The following is a 27,089-nucleotide window of genomic DNA, read 5'->3' on the forward strand; positions in this document are numbered from 1 at the left end:
TTCTAATATTTCCTCTTTACCTCTTCTTCTCACATGTTCTGTTGAGTCCTCCCTCATCCGCACTCTGGTCAATGGTCAGGATCCAAGCAATGTGCCCATGCTGAATCTTCTGTCCACCTGGTCTCAACCATCATCAGTACTGATCAGCTGTTCATGGTTCACTTATATTTTCCTGCACTGACTTGCTCTTAGTGTCCTGTATCTATTCCTCCTGAATTAAAACCAGAGAGAAATATGCTTCTATATTTTATAGACTCTCTACAGTAGAACAAGACACCTGTGTGTGTCTACAGAGACGTGCCCCATTGGTACTTTATAAACAGACATACACAGAGGACACAGAATTCTCAGATATGTATAAATGAAGAATAATCAAAATCCTGGAATACACAATGAGTCTTCTCTGCTAAATAAACGCTGCCTTTCTGCCACTAGGGCTATGTCATCGACCCTGGCTACTTACTTGTTTTCAAACTATGACCCTTTTCCTGAGAATGCTGCCTATCCCATATTACAGAGGAAATTTTGGGAAGGAGTTCTATCAGTTTAGATAACACTAGTCACTGTAACAGAAAATCACCAAAATCTCAGTAGCTAAATAGAAGTCTATTTATTACTCATGCATAGCCTAATCAGCTGAGAGGAGGGGAATCCAGCTCTGGGTCATGAAGGAACCCAGGCTGCCAGGATCCAAGGTCATCTTGGGATCCACATCCAGCTGGCAGATGAGGAAAAGAGGGAGTGTGGGATGACACATGGAAGGCTTTTATGGGGCAGCATAAACTGGCACGCATCCCTGTCTCCCATGTGACCTTAGCCACAAGACCAAGAATAATCATAAAAGGAGCCAAAAACTGTAGTGTAGCTGGGTGCTTCAGAGGAAGGGAAATGTGGAAAGGGGGTGGGCAGGAAGGACCCATGAACAGATATTCTCTGCCACAAAAGAATGAGGTTCAATTAATTTTACTGGCTCGCTCCCCCCACCCCCTTCTTATTTTTCTAGTTGGGAATAGAGCCATTTCTATTTCTTGTCTGGGTTTTGCTTTTCCCCAATTATTCCTCCAAAGACCTCTTTGTCCACTCAGCCCACCCACACTTCTCCCTGGTGCAATTAGAGCCACAGTGGAGATAATACTGCAGTCCTGGATAAGGAGACCCGATGGACACGGCCCCCTCACCCCCCTGATGTTAGCACGGAGGTCTGCTAACATCAGCTCCCCAGACCTGGGGGAAAGCCTATCGTGAAATCCTCAGACATCAGGGCTTGCCAGACACCAATCCAATGTCTAGAACCAAAAAAGTGGGCAAAGCCTGCCCTCCAGGATCCAGGGAAGGTGAGCCTGGAAGAGGACACTCCCTTAAGGTGGACAAAACTGTGCCCTTTAATCCCAGGGCTGGGGGTGACAACGAAGGTAATGTGTGTGGCCTGGAGCCGTGCTGCTCGGAACAGCGAGCTTGGAGCCTGCCACTTAATACTCCCTCCTTCATAAGCAGCCATAATCTCAGTCATCATAATCCTACCTTTGTGAGAAACTGCATAGTTTATAAAGCCCTTCACAAATAGTGTGTTATTTCTTCTCTCTACAACAGAAGACAGATATTATGTTTATGCCTCCTCTCCATTCCCACTGCCGCCGCCCTAATTCAGGCCTTCATCATTCTCCGTGGACTATTATAACAGCCTCCTAACCAGTCTCTCTGCTCCAATTTGCCTCCCTCTGATCCATTCTCTACACTGCAGCAAGGGTAATCTCTCTCACAAAGAAAGCTGCCCCCTCCCTGCCCTCCTAACACCCTTCAATAGCTCCCCCTTGCACTTAGGATAAAATCCATATCATCAGCACTGCCCATCAGGCTGTACATGCTATGGCTCCTGCCTGCCTCTCCAGTTTCACTTCTTTCCCCTACCCATGCCAAACTCTGCTCTGGCAATGCCAAATTCCCTCAGCCCTGTGGATTTTTCATCTGTGTATCTTGATGACGCTGGCCTTTCTCCCTGTAATGTCACATGCCCTGTCACATGTCACATGCCCTTGGGGTTCTTTGATTTGCTAATTCCTCTTCACCCCTTCAGGACTGGCTCAAAAATCACTTCTGAGAAATTTTTACCAATGACCACACACACGCACACATACACACACACACACACATACACACGCATAAATTATATGGTGCTCTCATCATTACAATGCCCTGATGGTCCTGTGTCCCTCTGTTCACCAGGTTGTCATTCTCATAGAGAAAGTCTAGTTCGTATTCATCTTTATAGCCAGGCACCTAGCATTGTGCCTTGCTTCTAGGAGGCTCTCAACAAATGATTATTGAAACAATCTTTCAATGAGCCTGCATTTTAAATTAAGGGCTAAAGGGACTTGACCAGGCTATTAACTAATAAATGACGGGGGGAGGCAATGAAAGGCTGATCTCGGTCTCTCTGACTCCCCAAATACTCTAGATTACACCCGCACTACCTTTAAAGGGACCACAGATAATTTTGTGAGCTGAAACAAATATCTCTTGGGGGAATTTTTTGTTTTATTTTTGTCTTATATTTACCTCTTTTGAATCTAAAACTCTTTTGAGAATCTGGGGAAAGCTATGGACTTTCCCCCAGAAAAATGAACATATTCATCACATTTTGTATATAACATAAGAGTATATTAGTCAGAATAAGGTAGCTGCAGTAACATATAAACCATAAAATCACAATGACATAGCACAAGTTTAATTCTTACTCATATACAGTCCTTGTGAGTCAGCAGGGGCTGGCCTCCACTCAGTAAGTATTTTTCTACCAGAAAGAATCTATGTTCTCAACAAATGCTTCCATATTCCTAGGATAGGAGAAGAAAGAAATGGAAGAGACATATTTACTTCTAACTGCTTCAGCAAGAAAGTGGCACTTGTCTGTGGTAAATTGCAAAATGTCCACAAATTCCTTCCAACCGTGTCTGCACACCCCTTTACAAAGTGAGTCTGCTTCTCCCCCTATCAACAGGTACCATGTGGGTCCTATCTCTTGAATGGGGGCTTTATGAGTGCTAATGCCAGTGGGACATCAAGGAACTTAATGCTAGCAGAATCTTAAAAAGGACTTGTGCATTGGGGCTCATCCATCCTTCTGCCTTTCAGAACCAGGAGGTCACCATGAAGAAGTCTAAATTATTCTGTTGGAGACACCTGGCCCAGTTACCCCATCACATCCACAATCAGCCAGCACCTACATACAGAATGGATCATCAGCAGGTGATAAGGCCATCCCGTGTCAGCCAGCCCCCTGCTGACCCACCAGCTCACTGAGATCACGTGAGTGAACCCAGGCAAGCCCTGCATGACACCCAACTCATCCCTGAACTACTTGATGACCAAGAACTTGTGAGCTAATACATGACTATTGTTTTAAGCTACTAATTCGAGGGATTAGCTGTGATGGAGTAAAGCCTAATACAAAAATAGGTACCAGGAGCTGAAGTGTGCGGCCATAATAAAAATCAAAGACCTATGGCATTGATGGTGGGCTCTCAAAGGCTGGGAAAACTACAAACTGTTAATGGAGATCTAGAGTTACAAATTCCTATGTACAATTTAAAGGCCTACAGATACATGATGGATTTAAAAACATTGTTCATGGTTTTTGTCCTTTAGACTACACTTCTAGACCAGAGGAATGATGAGATATAATAATTTTGCTAGACCTAAATAAGTTCTGGAACTTCCTGAGAGGAGAGTAATTACAAAATACAAAAAGAAGAGTTTGGGAGTTGAAGAAAAAAAAAAGCTGAATAGAGATTTAATACTTAGCAGCTATGGAACCCCATCGCAGGCATGCAAGTTGATACTTAGTTTCTTGGTTTATTGTCTAGGTCAAACAAGAAGGTGTAGGGGAAAAAATGTTAAATTACTAAGAACTGTCTGTGAAAAAAAATGTGTATTATTATCACTGCAGCCTGAGGTTAGCCTTCCTCCTGGTCGGACCTCAGGTGAACATACCTGATACCACTAGGGGGCACTATGAAGTTGGAATTCCAGGGGAACTGTTGGAACCTGGAACCCAAGAACCCCAGGAGAGTCAATTGGTAGGGCTTTCTTGAGGACTTTCTTGACATTTAGTCTGAAAATAAAGAAAGAATCATATTTAACCAAACGGCATGTATTCTGGGCAGAGGGAACAGCGTGCACAAAAATCTAGAGGTGAGATAGCAATGATTCCTTCCTGCACTGCCTTCCAGATTCCTCCAGGAGGCCATCAGATTGAGGGCCCAGAAGGGGAACCCAGTTTTGTACAAATGTGACTTCCCTTAAATGCAGAATGACACGAGAGGGGACATGGATCTTTCTTGAAACACAATTTTCTGCTTGTTTACAAATGATTAACTACCGCAATCAATTGTGTCAAAGTTCAGGTCACTGCATCCTTTGGGACAGTAGTGAGCTGGTGCCTGTGCTTGGGCTGATGATAACAGGAATGCACACAGAGGGTGTGACAACAGTGCTTGCATTCTGTGTCCTGGGCACAATTAATGTGAAGGGCCTACAGCCCTCTGTGACTGTCCATCTGTCCCCTCCCTTCTCTTCTTTATTTCCATTTTCAGTTCTAGTTGCTCCGGCAGACATGGCAAGATGGGGAGAAAGCTGGACTCAAGGGTTCTCTAGCCAATGTCGGGAAGTGGGTTAAGAGCTTAATGTTTCATACGTAAAACATTCAAACCTAAAGCAGCCTTAAGAAATAGGTATTAATGGATTGTTACCCCCATTTTGCTGATAAGAAAATAGTGTTAGAGAAATGAGTAGCAGGTTTAATTAAATTAAATGCAGTCTGTGTTCTCTCTAGCCTACCTTCAAGTTACCTGTTGCCTTTCCCCTCCAAGACCGCTCACGTACACCTTCAATGTCAACAGCCACAGGACAGTCACCTGCCACCTCCAGATAGTCCTTAATGGACCTCAAATTGGTTTCATAAATACCAGGTTAGTGCAGTTTGGACTTTAATTTGTTGATTTGGCCAATTGCATGTTTTCTTTGAGTTTGCACTGTGCTTTTGCATACCACATGTCCATGCTCCTCACCACAGGCAGAATAGGTACGCTCCCCATGCTGGGAATTGGGCTGACACTCTGTATCCATGCTGAAACTGAAGAGATGAAGACATTTGTCCCACCTATGGGCACAGGCCATCTGGAAATTAAAGAGGTATCACAGTGACTTGGATGATGCCGTTTCAAGAGAGACTTAGTGTAACAATCGCCTTTAATCCCGTTTAATGACCAGGCCACATACAAATGGCAAAGTAATCAGTGCTGTTTTCAGAATAATGAGAAGATGAGGGTGAAGAATGCACCTAGGCTCAAATAAAACAAGTTCAACTTATCATACATGAGCAGTACCTGCCTTTGCTGAGCTCCACCCTGAAGGAAAGACAGTGGCCCTCTTCTGACCTTTGATGTGGGGGTGGAGAGGTGAAGGGCAAAGGTGTGTCTTGAACAGGAGCTTTTCTCTCTCATGGCTCTTGCAGATCACTAGCAAGTAGTGCAGACAACTGTTAAAGCTGCCCAATAGCAATTGTCTACTACACTCTCCTTGCTGACAAAGTCTGGGAGGCTGTCTATTTCCCCCCAAATACAGTGATGTCAACCCACATTATATAATTACAACATATACTTGGATAATTATTTGCTTATAGTTAACCTTTTTATAACACTTATTGGTGAACATTTTCTCATTTAGTATCTTAACTGACTTTCTCTACTCTGGCTGATAGATAGGCGTAGTACTTGAATTTTACCTATGCAGAAACAGAACAAGAGACTGCCAATAAGAGCATCAGCTCTGTTATAGAGAGAGCCCATAGTATGTGTCTGGTACTGTTCAAACTGTTTTGTTTTTTTTTAATTTACTTACTTTTTAATTTCATTTTTATTTATTTGCATAGAAGAACTGGGGTGTGAGCCAGAGGTGTAGGGAGTGAGAGGATTCACCAGAGACAGAGTGGGGAGCAGAACAGAGAGATTGACTGAAATACACTGCTGAGGGGAGCAACGAGCAAGACAGGAGAGGCCTGCTGCATCATGTGGATCAGCTCCCTGGCCAGGGATTGAACTTAGGCCACTGATAGTGCTGAGACTTAACCCCTAGGCCACCAGGGAGGCCCTGTTCAAAATGTTTTAAATGTCTGGGTTTATTTCATCTTCACAATAGTCCTGTGAGGTGAGACTATGATGACCTTTGTTCCATAGATAAGGAAATGGCTCAGAGAGGTGTCCCAGGCCACACAGTGGAGAACCATACACAGAGAATTGGAATTAACATAGATGGGATCTAGAGCTCTGCAACTTCTTTCCAATTTGCTCAAAATCACATAGCTAGAAAGAGTCACAATTGGAAGTAGAATTGGAAGCCTGGCTTATCTGACTCCAAATCCTGTACTCCACTTAGTATTAAAAGCTCACAGGTTTGAGTGCTCCGAATGGACTGTTCTGAGCACTTTACTTATCATAATGTATTCAATCCTCACCATTTTGTAAGTGAGGAAATGTGGGCAGAGAGCAAAAGTAACTTGCCCAAGATTGTAAAGCCAGTAAGTGGCAAAGCCAATAAGGACTTGAATCCAGGCAGTAGAGACCTGGGGACCCACAGTCATTGCCTATCCCCTTGGCTACTTACCCAAAACTCTGTTGGTTACAGATGTATCAACACAAAGTTGTTGCAGAGTTCTCCATCCTTGGGACTGGTTTCCAGAGTCACAGTCAGAGTCACAGGTAAATTTTCTGTCTGTGCAAAGTCTAAGAGATTCCCAGCCATTGGTGGCTTTCTGTTTACTTGGTGGAAGGATCTGTTTGCTCTATGGAGACAGAAGCTGACCATAGCACTGACTGTGCAGGATTTGCATAGATCTAGGAGTCTCAGCCAGTTCTCCTGTCACAGAGGGAAAATGAAGCTACCTGGGACCAGGACTCGGAGGATGCCTGCGGAGCTGGTTTTCTGTGCTGCCCTAGCTTGGCTTAGTGTGCCTGGCTCCAGGTAAGTGATGGTTACAGCCACTTCCCTGATCAGTAATATGACAGGGAATGGAAAGCCACACAATGCTGACCGTCTCTTTTTCATGTGTCTGTTGAATAGGGAACATCTCTTGAAGCAATTTGCATGCATCTGATAAAATAATATCAACAGCTTTCTTCAAATTACTATGGAACCAAATGGCTGACTTCAACAAAAGTTCTTGTATAAAACTGACATGCTTAAATGTATTTTGGCATGCTGAGTAGAATAGGGTACTTGTTCTGTATTCTGACCAAAGCTTTGGTGTGATTTTTTTTATGCAAAAGATTTGTTATATACGGGAAAAAAGAACTAATTCATATCAGTGATCTTGAGAGTGACCCATTCTATCCACTTACCAACCCCAAATCTTTGGGATCTGATATTCTCAATCAGTCTCTCTCCCTCTCTCTCTCCCCTCCCCTCCACACTCACACACACACACACACTCTAGATGTTCCCAGCAGTTAAATACTAACCTATTTTTCCGTCAACTTTTGGTATACATTAATAGCGTTAAAGACAGAAAAATATCAGAGTGAAAGCTTAAACAATTTGAGTGAATGCTTGAATTTGGGTTCCAGTGACTGAGAAATTGGGGGATCTTTCTGGAGCTTGGAAGCCCCTACCATGAGTTGAAGCACTCAGGCCTCCTAGGCCTCCTTGTGAGCAGTCTTATATGAAGAAGGCTAATGCCTTTCCTTTTATTCAGTGCTAGCTCAGCACAACCTCTCAATATGAGCACTAGTAGCCAGTGGACACATACCCTGGTCTCATTACCCCTGGAGAGACCCTCTGGAGCTGGAGCTTTACAAATGAATAGGTGTTTGCCAAATAGCCTAGGGGCAAAGGGAGCTGCTGTCAGGGGAAGTAGCTGAGGCAAAGACTTGGGAAGAAAGTGCGAGAGAGCCTGGCTTGTTCTGGACACTTCCAGTCCACTTCAGCAAGCTGAGCACAGGCCAATCTGGGAACTACAAGAGACCACACAGAGTAGGAGGTAGCAGGAGTCAGATGTGAGTGGAGCTGGGGTCATTGATTGCCAGCTGGGGGCTTCAGCCTCCTTCTCTGGGAATGGGCAGCTGGGGAAGGATTTCAGGCAGAGGAGCACCATCGTTTATGAATGAAAAAGTTCATTCTGTGGTAGGAAGTGGAGGTAGAGTAAGTGGGTGACTTGAATGCAGACTGGGAAAACTTAATTTTCCAGCAATGTCACATGATGGGATCTATCTCTTATTTGTACCATGGAGAAGAACAAACTGATCTTCAGACAAGAGAGAATCATTCAGGTTTAGTGGGTCTCAAGGCCTTCCCTAAATCCAGGCTAACACACTGGTGCCTCCACAACCCCCATGGGGGAGTCCTGAACATGGTGTTTGAATTCTTGATGTGAAGTGGATCCTTGTCTTTAGTTCTAGAACAGAAAGCACAGGGACTTCCTTCACATTAGCCAAGAAAGTTTTTCATATTAGTTCTCTTGTAATCAAGTCAGATGAAATAATCATGCATTGTCCTAAGACCTGTGATTTATTTATTTACACTATGTAGAGGACACTCAGACACGTAAGCTTTAATTCTGGAGCTAGTTGATCTTGGTGCTACTGTTGACAATTTTCCACAGAGGGAAACTGAGGCTCAGAGAGAGAATGTAACCATCCTAAAGCTACTCACTTAATACGTAACAAAAAGTGGATTCAAATCTAGTTTCTTTTTTTTTTTCCCCCTGCTTGCAGAGCCCTTGCATATCCCTGCGTCTTTCTTCTTCTGGCTAAGCCACATCTCTTTTTCCATCTGCATTGTGTGTCTGCCTTGCTGGGCTCTGCCTTTTCTCTATCTCTGGGCCCCATAGTTGTTGCCCTGAGATGTTGCTTTAAATTTCATGTCTACAGCAGCAAATGACAGAGAGAAGAGAAATTGAAAACCTGCCACCCAGAAGCTGCTCCTTTTAGCAAAGAGGAAGGATGCTCTTTGCAAAGGGGATGCAGCTGCCTAACAAATTGTGTGTGACAAGAAAGTTGTTGTGTCAGGGCATTTCCACAGAAGCCAAAATACGTTGACGCACCCCATCTATATAAGCTGATGGTTCACAATTTACTGCTGACCTAATCCTGCCGTCCTAGATGGATCCATCTTTATTTTGATCAGAGTCTCCTGTTAGAAAGATAGTGGGAGATAGAAGGCCTACATCCACATGCTGGCAACAGCACTCCCCACACCTCAAGGAAAGGCACCTTCTTGCCAGAACTCAGGTAGAAGGACACGTTCGAAGGAGCTGCAGTGGGGGTTTATTGCAGCATTATTTGCAATTGCATGACATTCAGAAAATATAAATGAAACTTAAAAAAGAGAAAGGATAAGTCAAATGCAATTTATGTCTTAGGATGGAACATCTAGTAAAAAAAAAAAAAAAGTAGATCTCTGTGAACCACCATGGCCAGGCGTCAGAAAGATAATGGAAATGGCAAAAGCCAGCTTTAGGCGTGTGCGCGGTATGGGAAAACACATAGAAGCACTATTATCACGTTGCTGTGCAAAAATACCTAAAAGCCTGGAAGGGTACAAATGAAATTCATGAAAATAGTTCCCCCTAAAGAGGAGGAGAGGGGAATGGAACTAGTGTAAAAATTAACTGAAATTTATAGCATTTTTCCCTCAAATTGTATTAATTTGCAAAAAAAAAAAAAAAGACATATATATGTATATAATGGGGGGGGGGTACAACTTCACACCTCCCCATGTGCACACACTTCTCTCACCTTCCACGAAGCCTCTATGCCCCAGTCCCAGTCCCTTCCTTCCCTATCCCTCCCCTGACCCCAGCTCCCATCCCCTCGATAACTAGTTTGTTTTTTACTAAGTCTAAGGATTATTTTTACTGTGCTTTGCCAGTGTGTTCTTTCTGGTTATTTAAAAAATAGATTTGAAGGAAAGATATCAAAATGTTAATAAGAATCAATCCTGGTTGTGAGCACATGGGTGTTTATTATTGTCTTTATTATTTTCTTTATTGTATTTGTCATAATGTTATAATACATATTTATTTCATTTTTAAATTAAAAACATACAGAGGATTTTGGGCCTCCCCTGGTGGCGCAGTGGTTGAGTGCTGGGCTGCGAGGCTGCCCGCAGCCTCTGCAGCACCGGTTCAGTCCCCGGCCACCATTGAGGGTCCCACAAAAAAAAAAAAAAAAAAAACAAAAAACATACAGAGGATTTTGAATGATATAAGTCAACTCACTTGGTGAAAATATTCATTTTTTTTTCAAATTTCTGTCTGTTTTTAATAGTAATTCATAGGTATGGAAGATGCAGTGACATCCATATACAGGGGTCCTGACTGAGTATGTCCTTTTGGCCCCATGCTCTTCCCAGGAACTAAAGATGCAATTTAATGCCAGCCTTTCTTTCAGATTCGCATTTTATTGTACTAATAAGCCACACACATATTAGCTGATGTAATTTACAAACATACTATTTATTCAGCTGATTACTTCATTATATCGCCACCTCCATAATGAAAATTGGGTACAAAAATGAGAGATCTGTTGGTTATAACTACTTTTTTGCCAAGTTCCTTCTATAAGCGATCATCTTGCCCATTAACAGGCTTCAAATCTCAAAGAAGAAAATAATTGTGACTCTTAATAGAGTGTGTGCACATTACTTAGACACTCAGAATCAACTGTGCCCCAGAACTAGGTTGATAGTAACTGTTTCTTGGTCAAATCAGAAGAGGATTGCAGAGCTGTCAAATACACATTTCGAAGAGCTAAATTACAGACAATATTGTTTGGTCAAGCCTGGGCAAATTAGCAAATAAGAGCACCTTCTGAGCAACCCCCCTGCTGGTGTGCAGCATCATGCCTCACACAACCGCTGTACCCATCTGTGGTTTCCAGTAGTGTCTTTGACCTTTCGTTAAAGATCCAACTTTACTAGGCAATTGATTTTTGCTGGTCTCTGGGGCAGTCATGGAAATGGATTTCACTATAGTTAATATTATCCTCTTTTTAGGACTTTTGCCAAGTCAGATATATTGTTAATGACCTTGTCTAGAGTGATAGACTATATCTTTGAGACAGTGGAAACTCTGTGCTGCTCTCCCTAATGACTCAATCTTGGACACAGGAATGAAAGAGATCTTGCCTAGATGCAGCGGGACTAGTGGCAGGGACCTGGCCCACTTCCCTTCCAGGCAGCTGGGGCCATGGACATAGCCCAGGCTCTAGGATCAAGCAGACCTCGGCACAGACCCCAACTCCAGCACATAGTGGCTCATGACTCTTGGTCACTTCCCTCATCTGTGCAGGTGTCAGTGCTCCATGCTCTGCTGTGAAGATGAAATGAGATAGCATGGATGAAATGGCACAAACAGGGCTTAGCACAGCCAGGGTATTCGGCGAACTTAGTTCTCTTTCTCCTCTTTTTTTTTTTTTTTTTTTTGCCTTAAAAAGGAATATAGATTACATAGGACATCACAGTGCCATACCCTCTTATAGATGGAAAATAATAGACATCATAATACATCCATCACAGATACATGGAGAACCTGAAGCCTTAGACAGATTAAGTAACATGCCTGGTCATTTGTTTGCTCTTGTACTCGATGCCCTACTGTGTGCCAGGAACCAACAGAAAGGATTGGGTTGCCTTGATTTTCAAGCATATTTTAGGTCTCATGTTGTTTGACTGCTCTGCAGATGTGATACCCTCTGCCTCCCCTACCCACCCCAGCCTCACCCACCCACTCCAACTCTGTGCCCAAGTGGGGGGTCCATTAGTCTCTTCTGGATGGTTGGTGGCACTGATACTCCCCAAAGACTTGTCCTTGGCCAGCTTCTCTCCAGAATAACCTCCTCTCCTTCCATAGCTTTTACAAATGTTTACTGAAGTAGCATCACTGGAATATACATTATATAACTTTCAAGTATACGGTATTGCAATTTGACATCCATGTATACTTCGTCTTGATCATCAACAAAAGTCTATTTTCCACCCACCACCATAGAATTGACTTCCCTATCCATTTTACCCATCCCCTAGCCTCTTTACCCCCTAATCTGTTCTCTATATTAAGTGTATCTTTGCTTGTATTTTGTTTTGTTTGCTTTCTTTTTTATCTTCTTTATCCTTGTTTCTTCATCTGAGTGAAATCATATGGCCTTTGTCATTCTCTGTGTGACTTATCTTGCAGAGAATCATACCTTCAGGTTCCATCCATGTTGTCACAAAAGGCAACATTTTTTATAGCTAAATAGTGCCCATTGTGTATGTGTGTGTGTGTGTGTGTCATGTACTAGCTCTTCCAAACTTTATCCAGTCATATGTGTGTGTGTGTGTGCGTGTGTGCGTGTGTGCGTGTATACATATACTACATCCCTTTTATCTACTCTGTCAGTGGGTACTTAGATTGTTTTCAACTCTTGGCTAATGTGAATAATGCTGCAGTGAATATAGAGGTGCCAATGTAATTTGAATAATTGATTTTGTATTTTTTCTGATAAATACCCAGATGTGGATTGCTAGACTGTGTGATTCCTCCCATAGTTTCTCATGGTTTTCATGAACTGAGCTCTATCTCTAAAGCAAATCTCTCTCCTGTTCCAAACCCATAGAGGAATCAGTTACTGGATAATTGACTCTACATGGCTGTTCCTTGCAGAGCTAGAACTCAGCATATCCCAACCACACCTACCCCAACAAACTTCTTTGCTCTTTTGTTCTCCACCCATCCACATTCAAACTGGAAACTGACATCAACCTAAAATGCTTTCTCTCTCTAACTTATATTCTATCCATCACTCTCCTTTTCACCCGAACAATGCCTCATGACTCTGTCCTCCTCTTTCTCCTACAACATTGCTATAGTTCAGGCTCACATCATTCAGGGGTTCTATTGCATAAGCATTGCACCCTTTTTTCCTGTTTCCAGGTCTCCCTGCCCCATCTAGCCTCCATACTACTGTGACAGCAGTGTCAGAAAGCACGACTGAATCCTGCATGCTTAAAAAACCTCACCTACTGGATAAAGTCTGGAAGATCTAGGACATGAGACACATTTCTCTTTTCCTATTACAAGACAAACTAAATGTTCCTCCAGGAAGAACCTATGTGTTATATTTCTCTGTATCCCTCTTGAGCATACTATACTGAATATGGTTCTTTCTCAACAAATGTTTCATATGTGAGAGGGCATAAAAAAGGTTTACAGATGGGAGTTAATTGCTTAAGATCCTATTACAGCTGTGGTTGTATTCCCTGCATATCCACAGCACTTTAAAGTTTATATGTTTTTGCTTTCACCATATACTTTCTTATTTAAACCTCGCCTGTATGTATGATCCTTCCATTATGCAGGTGAGAAAAGGGAAACTCATACAGTTTGAAAATCCAGACAAGATCACCCTGCTGCTGATGGACTTTTGACCTGAGTTCAATACTCTTTTAACCACAACTAACCACAATGTCAAGCACTTACTGCAGGTTCAATAAATATTTGCTGTGATCCGTGAACCTATACTTGAATGATAAACTAATAACCTTGCACAAATGAGCAAATATATATTTCTTGATGGATAGATGGTAGGATATATACTTAATTCCTTTCTGATACTTGACTCTCTTCTCTCCTGATGACCATTTAGAGGTGAAAGGCTGCGCTCTCTTGAGTCAAATGCAGTCAACAAGAGCATCACCAAGAGTAGACACACCCGGAGCATAGACCTCAAGCCAATGCCTATTGATTGTGAACAGTCCAGCTGGTCCTCCTGGACCACATGTGATCCCTGTCAGAAGAAAAGAGTAAGTACCCAGACACCAGCAGTGCTCTGAGCTGCCAGGAGTCCTAATTTTCAGTAAGACTGGCTGAGGCACTAGAAAAAACCTGCCCCATAGTAGGACCTTGTATGGATTTCAATGTGAGTCATAGTCCTCTGTGCTTCTAAGTAGCAATTAAGTCCTCTCTTTGATTGTCTCTTTTGTTTCCAAATGTTGGTCTTGCTCATGTTTGTAGCTACCTAATTCACCTTCCTGTCTCCAATCTTGCCCTGTCAACCTGTCTTTCATGGTGTCACTAAGGGGCTCCATCAAACATTATCTGGTCTGGCCTGTCTTTTCCCAAACTTATAGCCATTCAGAATCTCCCCATGGCCTTAGGATTTAAATGCAGTGTCAGGGTAGTCAAGACCTTCCATGACCTATACCCGACCTACATCTGCATAAAACTTTGTCCAGTAGAGTCTCCACAAGTCCTTTGCTGCTAGTATTTTCACTGCCAACATTTTGCCATCTTACTGATTAGCCATCAGGCAATTTGAAGTATAAGATAAAATACCTGGTTGACAGTTTGGCTTGACTGGTTTCAAGTTTGGTCAATAAGGTGATGAGTACATATGACTGTCTGGAAACAATGGATGAGAGCTATCCATATCAGTTTGGACTTCCTTGGGCTAGTATAGTCATCCTTCCCAGACACCCAAATCATAAGTTTTACCAAATTAAGTCAAATACAGAAGAGACTAGTAGTTCACAATCTCTGAGAAGCTTAATTCTTGGTTCTTAAGCTAATTTAGTTACTATGGCTCTTATGCTCCCTTTACCTAATCATGCAATATAGAAAGTTAGAGGGAATAGAAGAATCAAGATCTTCCTATTCCCCGCAAAAGAATTGATTCTTGGTAAATTTCTTGAAAATGGTGACATTGTTGGTATTTAATATGGAGAGCAAGATATCAACAGAATTTTGGTATTTGGCACAGAATCTGGCTAAGATGAATTGGTGAAATATAAGAACTTAGCAAGTGATGGAACATTTAAATGTAGGCCAGATGGATTTTTACTATCAGTTACATGTTACCTGTAATGACAAGAAATAGCAGCAGCCTTCACCTTGTTTGTCAAACAAAAGATCAGGCTGTGGTTTAGGCTTCCCCTATCCAATACAAAACTCACAAATATGCATTCTATTTTTTGGAAACTGGTAGCTCTCTTAATGAAGAAATTTTAGCAAAAGAAAAGTGACTTATTAAATTATTACCCTTTTAAATTAATGCCCATCTTTTATTACTGGTGGTTTTATCTTTTTTTTTTTTTTTTAACAGCAAATGCCTTATGGCCATTCGGTTATATGGTAAAAATGCTTGTGGCCTAGAACTTAAGAGGAGTCTTCCTGCACACATGAAACAACCCCCACTCCAGTACTGTGAACACATGTCTCTCACTATTTCATGTTCTCTGTGCCTTTATTCATGCTGTGATTGCAGGCAGGAGTGACCCTACCACATCCCTCACTGGTCAAAACCTACTCAAATTGAAACACTCAGGGGCCACCTCTTTTGAGAAGCCTTCCCTGATTTCTTGGCCCCATTTGCAAATATGTTGGTACCCTTTTATGAGCTGCAAAAGCTCCCTAGTCCTCCTGTTCCTGGTGGGTATCATTTACTTTCTCTTTATTATTAGGTTCCACTAAATGGTGAACTGTTGGAGGTTTATTCAATTCCACAGCTTCAATGTATATACCAATTTCTGATGCAACATAGGTGCTCCAAAAATAATGTTGTAGGGGCAGGAATGGGCACAGGGCAGGTTTTCTATGATCTCAGCAGATGGGGTAAGGGAGGATTCAGAGTCCTGGAGCCCTTGGTGGTTTTTCAGGCTTTTATTGGGATTTACCAGGTATGCAGCAGGCAGGGGAGGCTACCAGCCTCCCGGCCCCCAGGAAGTCTTCACTCTATCTGGGCTCCCCGATGTTCCCTGGTGGTCTCTGCTGCTCTGCTCCTCGTGGTTCTGCTTCTGCTTCTCTGTTTTCTGCTTCTCTCGGCTTCTACTAGCATCCCCGTGATGCCGCCCTTAAAAGCCCAGTCTTAGCCCAAGTGAATCCCATCTACCTATGCCCACACCCTACTCCAGATGCCCGCCATCACACATGTATTCAGGATCACAGGGTTCTGTCACCTATCCTAATGGCAGGAGGGCAGAAAAGCCTGATACTTTTACCTTACCCTACAAATGTGTTGTTTGATCTCATATTTTCTGACATCTGTGTAAGAAAGAAAGGATAGTTGTTACACTTTGTTAGGTAAATAGAGGAACAGACTCAAAGTAGGTAAGTGATTTCTCAAGTTCACTTAGTAGCAAATACAGGCCTTGAATTCAGGCCGCTGACTTCTTGGCTAGTGTCCTACCATTTTAAATATACAGTCTCAGCAGTATCTGTCCTTCAGTCTCCCTTTGTCATAAAAGGGCTGACCCGGGATGCCAGCTCTGAGACCAGCAGATGTTTCAGAGAAAAGAGAATGGTTGTCATTTCCCCAGCTCCTTGGGAAATCAAACCAGCCATGGGCAAGGACCCTAAAAAGGCTGTGGAAATAGGCCCAGGACAATCACACAGTTAATTGGATCAATGTGGAGAGCCAAGAAGGATCATTCAGTTCTCAGTTGCTGAAGTTATCGACATTGATCCAATTATCTGGATAATTGCTTCATCTGCACTATAAACCAGGAAGACTCAGCATGAGTCGTCCAACCAGCCAGCCAGACAGACAGAGCTCTTCACTCCTAGTTCTTGCTCTACACTCTCCATCTGTGGCTATCATCACTATCTGCAAGGTTACAGGCTGGGGCTCATCAAAATCATTCAGCTGGAATTAGGGGATATATTTTGCCTATCATTTCCACATACACCAAACCTTGTTTGTCTCTGGCATCTGGGGGGCAAGTCTTCCAACAGTCTTCTTTGCAGACCTTACCCCTGTCCTGCTAGCCTCAGCCTTCCTGGAAGAAAGACCCTCTGGAAATGCAAAGGGGGAGAAGTGAATGGTGTCTGTGTCTTGTTTGTAGATTTTCAGATGTCATACAAATAATAATTATGCCTGATTAGCATGTCATTCTGCAAAGGGATTTAAATCCTTTTTTTACCATTTTGTTGCATCAAATCTTGACTGTAACTAGCACTTGGAGGCCATCCATATTGCCCCATAATAAAGCACTAAACCTGACTTACTGTAGCCTGAAAACACTGCCTGCTGGGTTTCTTACTTTGTCCGTCTGCAGCTCTTACCATTCTCTCTTTGCCTTCTTCTCTGCAGCCATGATGAATTTCTTCTCTGTTTTTTGGAACAAAGCATATTTTCTCTAGTCTCTTAGTTTGGCACAGCAATTTCCTCCACCCAAACTGCATTGCTCCTTCTTCTTTCTGCCAGTTCTCCATGTGCCTGATATCCCTACTCATCCTTCAGGTCTCGGATTAGATGTCTCTTGCTGCTGAAGCCTTCTACAATCCTCTTACAATTAGGGCAACTCTGTAATTTACAGAGTTCTTTGTACTTCCCCTACCATGGCACCTACCTCTCTGTGTGGTCCCTGCCTGGTGTCCCTGCCAACTCCACTGCCACCATGTGTGACTTCCTGTGGGCAGGCAGGAGGGCATGACTGTAATTAAAAGCAAATAATCGGGCTTCCCTGGTGGCACAAGGGGTTAAGACGCAGCCTATGAGGCTATCTGCAGCCTCTGCAGCATGAGTTTGATCCCTGGCCAGGGAGCTACCCACATGGTACAGCAGACCTCTCCTGACTTGCCCGCTGCTCCCCTCAGCAGTGTATTTCAGTCAGTCCACCTGTTCTGTTCCCCACTCTGTCTCAGGTGAATCCTATCAGCCCCCCACCTCTGGCCTTGACCCAAGTTCTTATACATATAAATAAATAAATATTTTTTAAAAAGCAAATAACAAACACAAATATCACCTGCATTTTTCAACATTGGGTGTCTCAATCAACTCAATTTAAGCAATTCTATATTTTTGTAATAAACAAACAAGAAGGTAGAAATACAGTAATACTGACTGCTAAAAATTATTTGCAGAAAAAAGAAAATTAAGTTCAAAAAATTGAATATCTACAATATACCAGACAACATCATGAGACGTTATGTGAGTGTGTGTGTGTGTGTGTGTGTGTGTGTGTAATTGAAACACCATAACTGTACATTTAGGTAACTCATTACCCTTATTTTACAGATCAGTAAATTGAGATCACAAAGGTTAAATTAAGTAACTTTCCCAATGTCACATTACTAGAGAGTATCAGAGTCAATTGAGACTCCAAAGTGCTTCTTCATTTAGAAGACACTGAGTAAATGAGAATACTTGAATCAACTCATTAAAGTAACCAAACTGAGAGATTGTGGTTTTATATCACTGAACTGGCTGTATCAAATCTCCTTGCTACTCTTCCTACTTTTTGACTCCCAAGCTCACACATCTCATATTCAGTAAACCTTTACTGAGATATAAAGTCCTTGCCCTCAGAGAGCTTACAATGTAGTTGGAGAAGCTTCCAGGCAAACAGTTGATGACCACATAGATCCTTATGTATATAAGTGGTGAGACACAGACGACTTGGAGAGCAGCCATCAGATAATTGGATGCTCTTCTGCAACCCAAACTTGGGCCAGTGAGTGCCCTTAGTTCACCTTGTTTCTCTCTACTGCAGTACAGACACACCTACTTGCTCCGGCCTGCTCAGTTCTATGGGGAACCATGCAGCTTCTCGGACAAGGAAATTGAAGACTGTGTTACCAATAAACCATGCAGAAGTCAAGTGCGGTGTGAAGGCTTCAAGTGTGCACAGACAGGTAAAGGGTCTCAGGACTAGGAGGGGGCACAGGCCAGTGAGCAATGACTCCTGATATTGGACACCAGTGCTCAGGACCAGGTCCTGTGTCAGGCCAGGGAGCTTCTTGTCCTCAACTCTCTGACCTCTTTCACATATATTATTTCAAACATACATCAAGCAGATGTTATTATTATGCCCATTTTAGAAATTATGGAATTGAGACTTGGAAACATTACTTGCCATAGGGCATAAAGCAGATAAATGGGAAAGCTGTGATTGGAAATTGGAGGATTCACTTCCCATTCACTGACATCAATAACACCCGAAGTGTGTGTGCTACACCTGGAAATCCTGAGTCAAGTCTTATTTTGGTGACCAAACATGAGGTCATTTAACTTTTTTGCATGTTGGTTTTCTCAACAGAAAATAGGAAATGAGGGCCTTCCCGGTGGCACAGTGGTTGAGCGCTGGGTTGCGAAGCTGCCTACAGCCTATGCGGCGCCGGTTCGATCCCCGGCTGCTCCCTGGCCTCCGGAGGAGGGTCCCACACCCATACGGCGCGCAGACCTCTCCTGCCGCCCGCTGCTCCCCTCAGCAGTGTACTTCGGTCCTTCTGCCTGCTCTGCTCCCCGCTCTGGCTCTGGTGAATTCTCTCACCCTCCTGTGCTTCTCACTGTACCCAGTGCATGTATAAACAAAACAAACAAATAAATAAAAACATGCCTCTATAAAAAAAAAAGAAAATAGGAAATGATATTATTAACTTATGAGTTTGTTATAAGCATAAAATGCACAATGGCTTTGAAAGCTCTTTGCAGACTGAATTCTGCTGGACCTCCGAGAGGCAGGGCCTCAGCACAGGCTGCAAAGCGTGCAACAGGGTAACAGGGTGGGTCTTTAATTTATTACTCAGAAATTCTAGGGATAGTCCCTGTTACACATTTCTGTGTCACCTACTCTAGCATAGCCTCTGATCTATGATATATTAATAAAGAATTTTTGGTTGAAGGAAGGCAAAAAACCAGGAGGTAAGGTGTCTATCCACAGGACAGAGGAAAGAAGGAAGGAGCACACAAGTGAAAATCATCAGCCCCATAATTAAGTAAACACTTACCCTTTCAACTCATTCATTTCCTAATTCAAGCAAACATAGGTCTATTTCTGCAAGTTTCCAGCAAAAACAAGAGTATTTTGCCCCAAATTATCTGGCTGGGAGTTATAATTGCATTCTCTGTAGCCATGTGGACTGTGCTTCACCATCTTCCAGGAAACAGTTAGATTCTTAGAGCAATTTCTAAGGCTTATTGCAAATGCAAGATCCCATCAATAAATTTGAGAGACTTTTTACAGTGTGTCTGTGGGCTCATTATGGCCAGTGTTCCATGATTCTGATCAAAGCCGTAATGGCCATTCAGGCAGGCTCTAGCTTAAATGCCTTGTAAGAAACATTTAAAGATCAGATTGTTATTCTTCTGCCTTTAACTCCCCAAGAACATTGGTTAAAGTGACCTCATACATTAAGGAAACAGGCTCACCTGTCTTCTGGGGCTTTCTCTTTCAAGAATAGACAAGAAAGGGAGGACTTAAAAGGGGGCAAAGTCTAAAGGAAACAAATGTGCTACCAATAAATGTAAACATACAGCCCAAATATTCTTATAATCTTAAAATTTCCCAAATAGCTGGTCTTGAAGGCACTGAGGTTTAGTGGAAAGAATTTGTGATCAGACTAGTCCTGTTGCAAATATTTACCAGCCATACATGCTGGGCCACAAAGCAGTAATAATGGCAATAGTGGCCCTATCCAGCTCTGAGTCTTGTGTTCCATTTACTAATTCGAATCACATGGCATGGGTGTGGGTGTGATACCATCCCTGTTTTACAGATGAGTAAATTGAGGCAAGGGGTTAGGTAGCCTGCAAACTGTCACATAGCTAGTACTACTTACAGGACTCACCAAAGCCACCTCCTCTCACCAACCTCAAGAAGAGAAGTCCCAACTTCCTTCCCGTCCAAATGCTCGGACTCCTACCTGGCAGGCACTTTCCCTTTCCCCACCCTTAATAATCTCCCCTCAAGTTGCTTTGAGAAATACTGCATTGACCTTTGGTGGAGAGAGGGGGTGGGAATAAACTTAACGCATTACCAACCCACTCTGACACATCAGGACAAATTAAAACAGATTCTCAGGACCTGGCAAAGTGTCTGGCACATAGTAGGTATTCATCCATGGTAGCTTTCCTCTTGGCAACCACATGACTGTAATACCTTTTCTCCATCGCAGGCAGATGTGTAAACCGCAGGCTTCTCTGCAATGGTGACAACGACTGTGGAGATGGGTCAGATGAAGCAAACTGTAAAAGGGTTTATAAAAAATGTCATCATGAGATGGACCAATATTGGGCAATTGGCAGTCTGGCCAGTGGGTAAGTGACTGTCTACTAGTTGCGTGAGAAGGCACAAGATTAAGGTGATGTTGGAGAGGAAAGGGGCAAGGAGCCGATGCAGAGTTCTTCTTTCTTTCCAGTCTGAGAAGATTGTAGTATGGTAGGTGCTGATATTTGCTCTCTGAGAACATTTCCAGGAGCTCCTCTCAGCGGCCAGAGATGAACAGCTACTTCATATCCACCGTAGGTGCCTTCCAGGCATTACCTGTGAATCCTGTTGACAGCTTGCAAGGGAAGCTTCATCTGTGTCTATACCTCTGGACCTCAGTATAGGACCCAGCCCAGGGCAGAGGTGCCTGTGTAGTGAGTAAAGGAATAGATTTCCAAGATGGGTCTGCAGTCAACCTGCATTTCAAGCTCCTGGGCATCTCTAAGACAGTCCAGTCCTCTGTGAGGTCAGAAGAGCCAGACTGGCCTGGCATGCACCCTGCTTTCCTGCCACATTTGACAGCTTCTCAGCCTCCTCCAGGAAGAGAGAGAGCCTCACTTCACACTTGTGAAAAATCCTGTGGGTGATGCATTGGGAGGAGAGCGGTGACCCTGAATGGAACTCACCTTCCTCCTAAATAAAATCAGGTCTGCATCCTTACAGGCTGTCATTGGAAAGTCTCTTTCTGTGGAGCAGGGGTCCTCTCAGCACCACCTTGTAAGCTAGCTATTATAACCCCATCTCCTCAACAATGAAATGGGCCTGAAAGGGTTACGGGAATCCCCAGAGTTCACAAAGCTAAGAAGGAGGTAAGGTGGCCATTCCAAGCCAGCAGTAGAGTCTGGTGGACACTGTCAGAAGGGGAAGCAGGAGAGTTCACTGACTACGGGGCCCAGGTCAGGCATGTGTCCATATGGGCTGTGAGTTCTTTCATCTGTGAAGGATGAAGGGAGATCATGCCTTTCCTTCAAGCTCTGCAAGGATCCACTAGCTAATGTAACTGCAATAAGCTAGGGGGTAAGAGGCAGCTTGTAGGTTGGGGGAGGCAGACTGCTCTTGAACCAATGCACCAGACTTCACACCCTGGCCTCGCCTGCTGGTGGTGAGACTTCAGACAGATCAGACACCAGGCCTCTGTGCCTCATGCTCCTCATCTGTGAAACTGGTATAATAATAATATGTGATGCATGGGATTAATCCTCATAAGGTTAAATGTATGCAAATGCCTCTGCAAGGGAAGCACCACATTACACTTGTTAAATAAAAGATATAAATGTAAGTTGTAATCATGTGTTGCTTAAACAATGGTCATACTTCTGAGAAATACATTTTAGTCATTGTGTGAACATCATGGAGCATAGTCACGCCAGTCTGAATGGCGTGAATGGCCACCCACGTGAGCCTGGACAGACGGCCGAGCTGCTGGACCATAGTCGCGATATGGTTCTCTGCTGACAGAAACACTGCTAAACCTCATGTGATGTGTGCAACTGTGCCAGGAAAGAGAACCAAAGATTGTTCTGTCAGGCAGAAGAGCTTCTTTCCACAAAAAAGAACTCCCAGTGCTAGCCAGAACTGGTCACAAATGGAGGCCTACCTTAGTCAGAAATGATGTCTAAGCAGAGACCAATCACCACCCTTTCTAAATGGACATAATGACATCTGCTGCCCAGGACTTCAGGTCTTCAGACAAGGTGATGCATTGAGGCACCCACTCCTGTGTCTGTTTCCAGCTAGACTCTCAGTAAATGGTAATTCTTTTAATATCTTGTGACGGTGGTCTTACAGCAATTAAGAAGGAAATCACCCATCTTCAAAGAGCAAATAATCTAGTGGGGGCAGCAGACATAAAAGAAAACGAGCATTTGTCGTGGACCAAGCATGTTCTAACCAATACAAGAACATGGAGCCTTCACAGCAACCCATGGGGAAGATTTGTCCTGTCCCCATTTTACAGATGAGGAGACTGAGTTACAGAGAGGGCCACTGGTTTTCCCAATGTCACATAGCCAGTAAATGGTAGAATGGGGATTTGACTCCAGGAATCTGGCTCCAGATCTGTGTGCTTACTGATATTCTAGACTATTCTTGTGAGGCAACTGAAATAGCACAGAACAAGAAATGCATGAGTGGAGCAAGCATGGGGTCTTATGAAGGCCTCCAACCCAAGTGGTAGGCCAAGTGCCAGTGAAGATTTCCTACGAGGCAACAGCAGAGCCCAATCTTAAAGAGCAGTAGCAGCTATAAGAGTGAGTGGCTAGAATGGTATTCTGGACACAGGGAACCTAAGAGCAGGAGCAAATCTGAAGAAGAGCAGGCACCCCCAAATGACTGTGGACTGGATAATTGGTTGTGGTTGGGGAGGCCAGGGATGAAGCAGGAAGACTGGTTTGGACTAGATGTGGAGGGCCTTGAATGCTGTGCCAAAGAGTTTGGGTTTCACAGAGTAGGTCTGCTGTTGTGATTACTCACCTGATCACCTAACCTCCCTCTCTGTGCATTCCTTTCAGGATAAATTTGTTCACAAACAGTTTGGAGGGCCCAGTCTTTGATCACCGGTATTATGCTGGCGGATGCCTCCCCCATTACATACTGAACACAAAGTTCAGAAAGCCATACAATGTGGAAAGCTACACCCCCCAGGTATGTGACAATGAGGAGGCCACTCTGGACCATGGAGTGAGATGGCTGACATTTGCAGCTCTTTCCTGCAGCCTCAGGAAACATTAAATCTTGTTGTTATTATTAGCAAGCCCTTGCCTGTTAGAATCGGGCATTGTTCTAGGCATCTTTTTTTTTTTTTTAAAGATTTATTTATTCGTGCATACAAGAACCAGGGCACAGGCCAGATATGCGGGAGGGTGAGAGGATTCACCAGAGACAGAGTGGGGAATAGAACAGGCAGACTGACTGAAATACACTGCTGAGGGGAGCAGCAGGCGAGACAGGAGAGTTCTGCTGCGCCATGTGGGTATCTCCTCAGCCAGCATCAAACCTGCGCTGCGGAGGCTACGGACAGCTCCACAGTGCTATGTTCAAATGCCTGTGCCACCAGGGAGGCCCCCTGTTCTAGGCATCTTAAGTCACAAAATGTTCTACCCATGCAAGCCTGTGTTATAGCTAACATACAAATTTCAAAGCTAACCTCACAGAAAGGTGTCTTTAGGAGAGATTGTGATCCTGTGGGAAGGCCTGTCTTCCAGGCCTGGCTCTGCCACAGGACGCAGCTTTATCTTAGTCTAAGTTCCTTTTCCATTCTGGACCTCACTTTCCTCATCTATAAGATGAGGGGGCTTCACTGGATAACCTTGATTATAGTTCCCACTTCTAAAATTGTGTAGTCCTGAAGTTAGGCCACTCCCTCATTCCCCTTCTCTTCCAGTCCCCCACCCCAACATACTTACTGACCAAATAAGAAAAAAATGAGCCCAGCGTCAAACACGCCCACCCCAAGGCACCCAGGGCCATCCCAGTAGCCTCTGTTTTTTGTTTGTTTCTTTGTTTTTAAAAGATTTATTTATTTATTTATTTATTTATTTATTTATTTATTTATTTATTTATTTATACAAGCACTGGGTAGTCAGAAGCACGGGAGGGTGAGAGAATTCACCAGAGCCAGAGCAGGGAGCAGAGTAGGCAGAAGGACGGAAGTACACTGCTGAGGGGAGCAGCGGGCAGCAGGAGAGGTCTGCGCGCCATGTGGGACCCTCACCCGGTGGCTGGGGATGGAACCGGCACTGCAGAGGCTGCTGGCAGCTTCGCAACCCAGCGCTCAACCACTGTGCCACCGGGGAGAAGGCCCTAGTAGCCTCTGTTTTTAAGAAGAATCTCAGCATATTTATCATCCTGGTTAACATACCTCCTAACCCAGGGGGAACGTGCACCCTAAAGTCTCTTCTGTCCTTAGCCATCACCTTAGGAGTGCTATGCCAGGCCTGATGCAGTATTTCACTAGTATAAACGCAATCCTCAGAACAAACCCAGTGGGAGTAAGAGTTATCGTCTGCATTTTATAGATGAAGAAACTGAGACATAGAGGTTATTTGTTTAAAGCTACCCAACTAGACTACAACAGATCAGGCAGCCCTGCCCCAGGCCACACTCAGGGTTGCTTCTGCTTCCCCTCCTGGGCAGCTGAAGTGTTGTACAAACTGCAGACTCATCCTGAAGTTCATCGGATGGGGTGGAAACCACCTGGGCCCCATCATGCCAGGGCCACCAGGAAGATTTCCTGTGCAAAGGACAACACTGATTTTCAAGCAAATAGCACTTCTAAGTTCTCTTGAAAAATCTTTGTGTCCCGTCCATATCCCCACAGCACTGCCTGCACCATGCTCTCACCATGGTGATGTTACCTCTTGTAACATCGTCCCCAGGCTCATTTACTTCCACTGTGGCTCATCTTTTTTTTTTTTTTTTTTTAGATTTATTTATTTATTTATACAAGAACAGGGGTATAGATCAGAAGCGCGGGAGGGTGAGAAAATTCACCAGAGCCAGAGCGGGGAACATAACAGGCAGAAGAACCAAAAACACTGCTGAGGGGAGCAGCGGGCGAGGCAGGAGAGGTTGGCTGCACCACCTGGTGTTCTCCCTGACCAGCGGGGAACCGAACTAGCACTGCAGATGCTTCAGACAGCTTCACAGTGCAGCGCTCAACTGCTGCGCCACCAGGCAGGCCCCGTGGCTCATCTTTAGATTAAGTTCCAACTTATAGAGCAGCAATCAGAAAGTTTCAACATTTTTATGTCAGCTTGGACTCTCACAACCTCTTCTTGTACCTTAGTCATGCATCTTCTGATTAAATGACACTAGAACCCCAACAGTTGCAGCAGTACATCCTGCTCTCTCCTCCTCCATGCCTTTGCCCAAGCCACGTCTGCAGCCCAGAATGTGCTCCTGCATCTCTGCCATTGAAATCCAAACCCAGTCCCCTCTCTGAGCATCACCATTGAGTGATTCTCTCTCCCCTACTGGCTCAGGGCACCTAGGGGTAGACATACTCGGCCATGAGATTTCTGTATCCAAATCACCTCGTCCAGTGCCTGCCACATAATGAAAATGTTGTGGATGTCTGTTGACTTGTACTGAGCCCATATGAGACAAAGGCAATCAAAAAAAAATTGCTTTTTTTTTCTTCCTTTAGACCCAAGGCAAATATGAATTTGTGCTGACTGAATATGAATCGTACTCAGATTTTGAACATAATGTCACCGAAAAAACAAGTAGCATGTCTAGTTTCAGCTTTGGTTTTAAAAAGGCTGGAATATTTGAATTTGGCTTTAGTGAGACAGATGCTAACAACAAACATTTTATTAGCAGAACCAAACGATTCTCTCATACCGTAAGTATTCTCATGCTGTAAGTACAGTTTTGTTGCTTTCTCAATTTCTATGTGTTCATTTGAAATGTCCTGACCACAAACATGTATTTTTTGTACGTTCGTACAAAATACAAACATGTATTTTGTAATGTATTCCACATTACTTTTTATTTCCCTTAACCAATTGTATTTGTTGTCTTGAAATCTTTTCACAAAAAATAACTTAATCTTACCTCAACTTATTTTTTTCAAAGGTCAGACAGCACGACCACTGATAATTATTTTCCATCATTTTCTACTAAACCTGTTTTCCCTAAATTTTCATTGCACTTAATTTTTGTAGCTTTGTCAGACTAAATCATCTCTGGAGACTTTTTAGCCCCCAGCAATTTGACTCTCTGTTCCAAACATTCAGCTGAAATTACACTGTCACTCCAAACCTCCTCTCTGACATCCTAGGCCATTTGGGGACTAGACCACACCTTCATGCACCTGTTCCTCTCTTTTCTTTCTGTTCCTTATCAGTTCCCTCTCTGGGTTCTGCTATCCCCACCTATTCTTTCTTTAATTTGAGGCCATCGTTCCCTCTTACTCCAGAGCCTCCCAAGTGACCTCTCCACTCTTGACTCCCCCTCCAGGGACAAGCCATGACCCGTCATCACTGTTCCTGCCCTTTCTTTAAGCACTGGCCTGTACCATCCTCTCTTCTAGCATCATTACCTGGATACCTTAATAGTGACACTCCAAAGAA

At 43.6% G+C, this 27,089-nt stretch overlaps 1 protein-coding gene across 1 annotated transcript in view; it reads left to right on the top strand.

Moving 5' to 3' along the window:
- The first annotated feature begins 4,148 nt into the window (after positions 1-4,148).
- Positions 4,149-27,089, top strand: part of C8B (complement C8 beta chain) — a 40,850-nt gene continuing 17,909 nt past the window's right edge. Inside the window, exons 1-7 of the mRNA XM_054691540.1 lie at positions 4,149-4,191; positions 4,832-4,967; positions 13,677-13,833; positions 18,520-18,661; positions 20,924-21,065; positions 23,526-23,658; positions 26,162-26,359. Coding sequence (XP_054547515.1) covers positions 4,149-4,191; positions 4,832-4,967; positions 13,677-13,833; positions 18,520-18,661; positions 20,924-21,065; positions 23,526-23,658; positions 26,162-26,359 — 951 coding nt within the window. The remainder of the gene's footprint in view (positions 4,192-4,831; positions 4,968-13,676; positions 13,834-18,519; positions 18,662-20,923; positions 21,066-23,525; positions 23,659-26,161; positions 26,360-27,089) is intronic.

Source organism: Talpa occidentalis, unplaced genomic scaffold (assembly GCF_014898055.3).
Source record: "Talpa occidentalis isolate TD23 unplaced genomic scaffold, MPIMG_talOcc4v2.1 talOcc4.9, whole genome shotgun sequence".
Classification (NCBI taxonomy): Eukaryota; Metazoa; Chordata; class Mammalia; order Eulipotyphla; family Talpidae; genus Talpa; species Talpa occidentalis.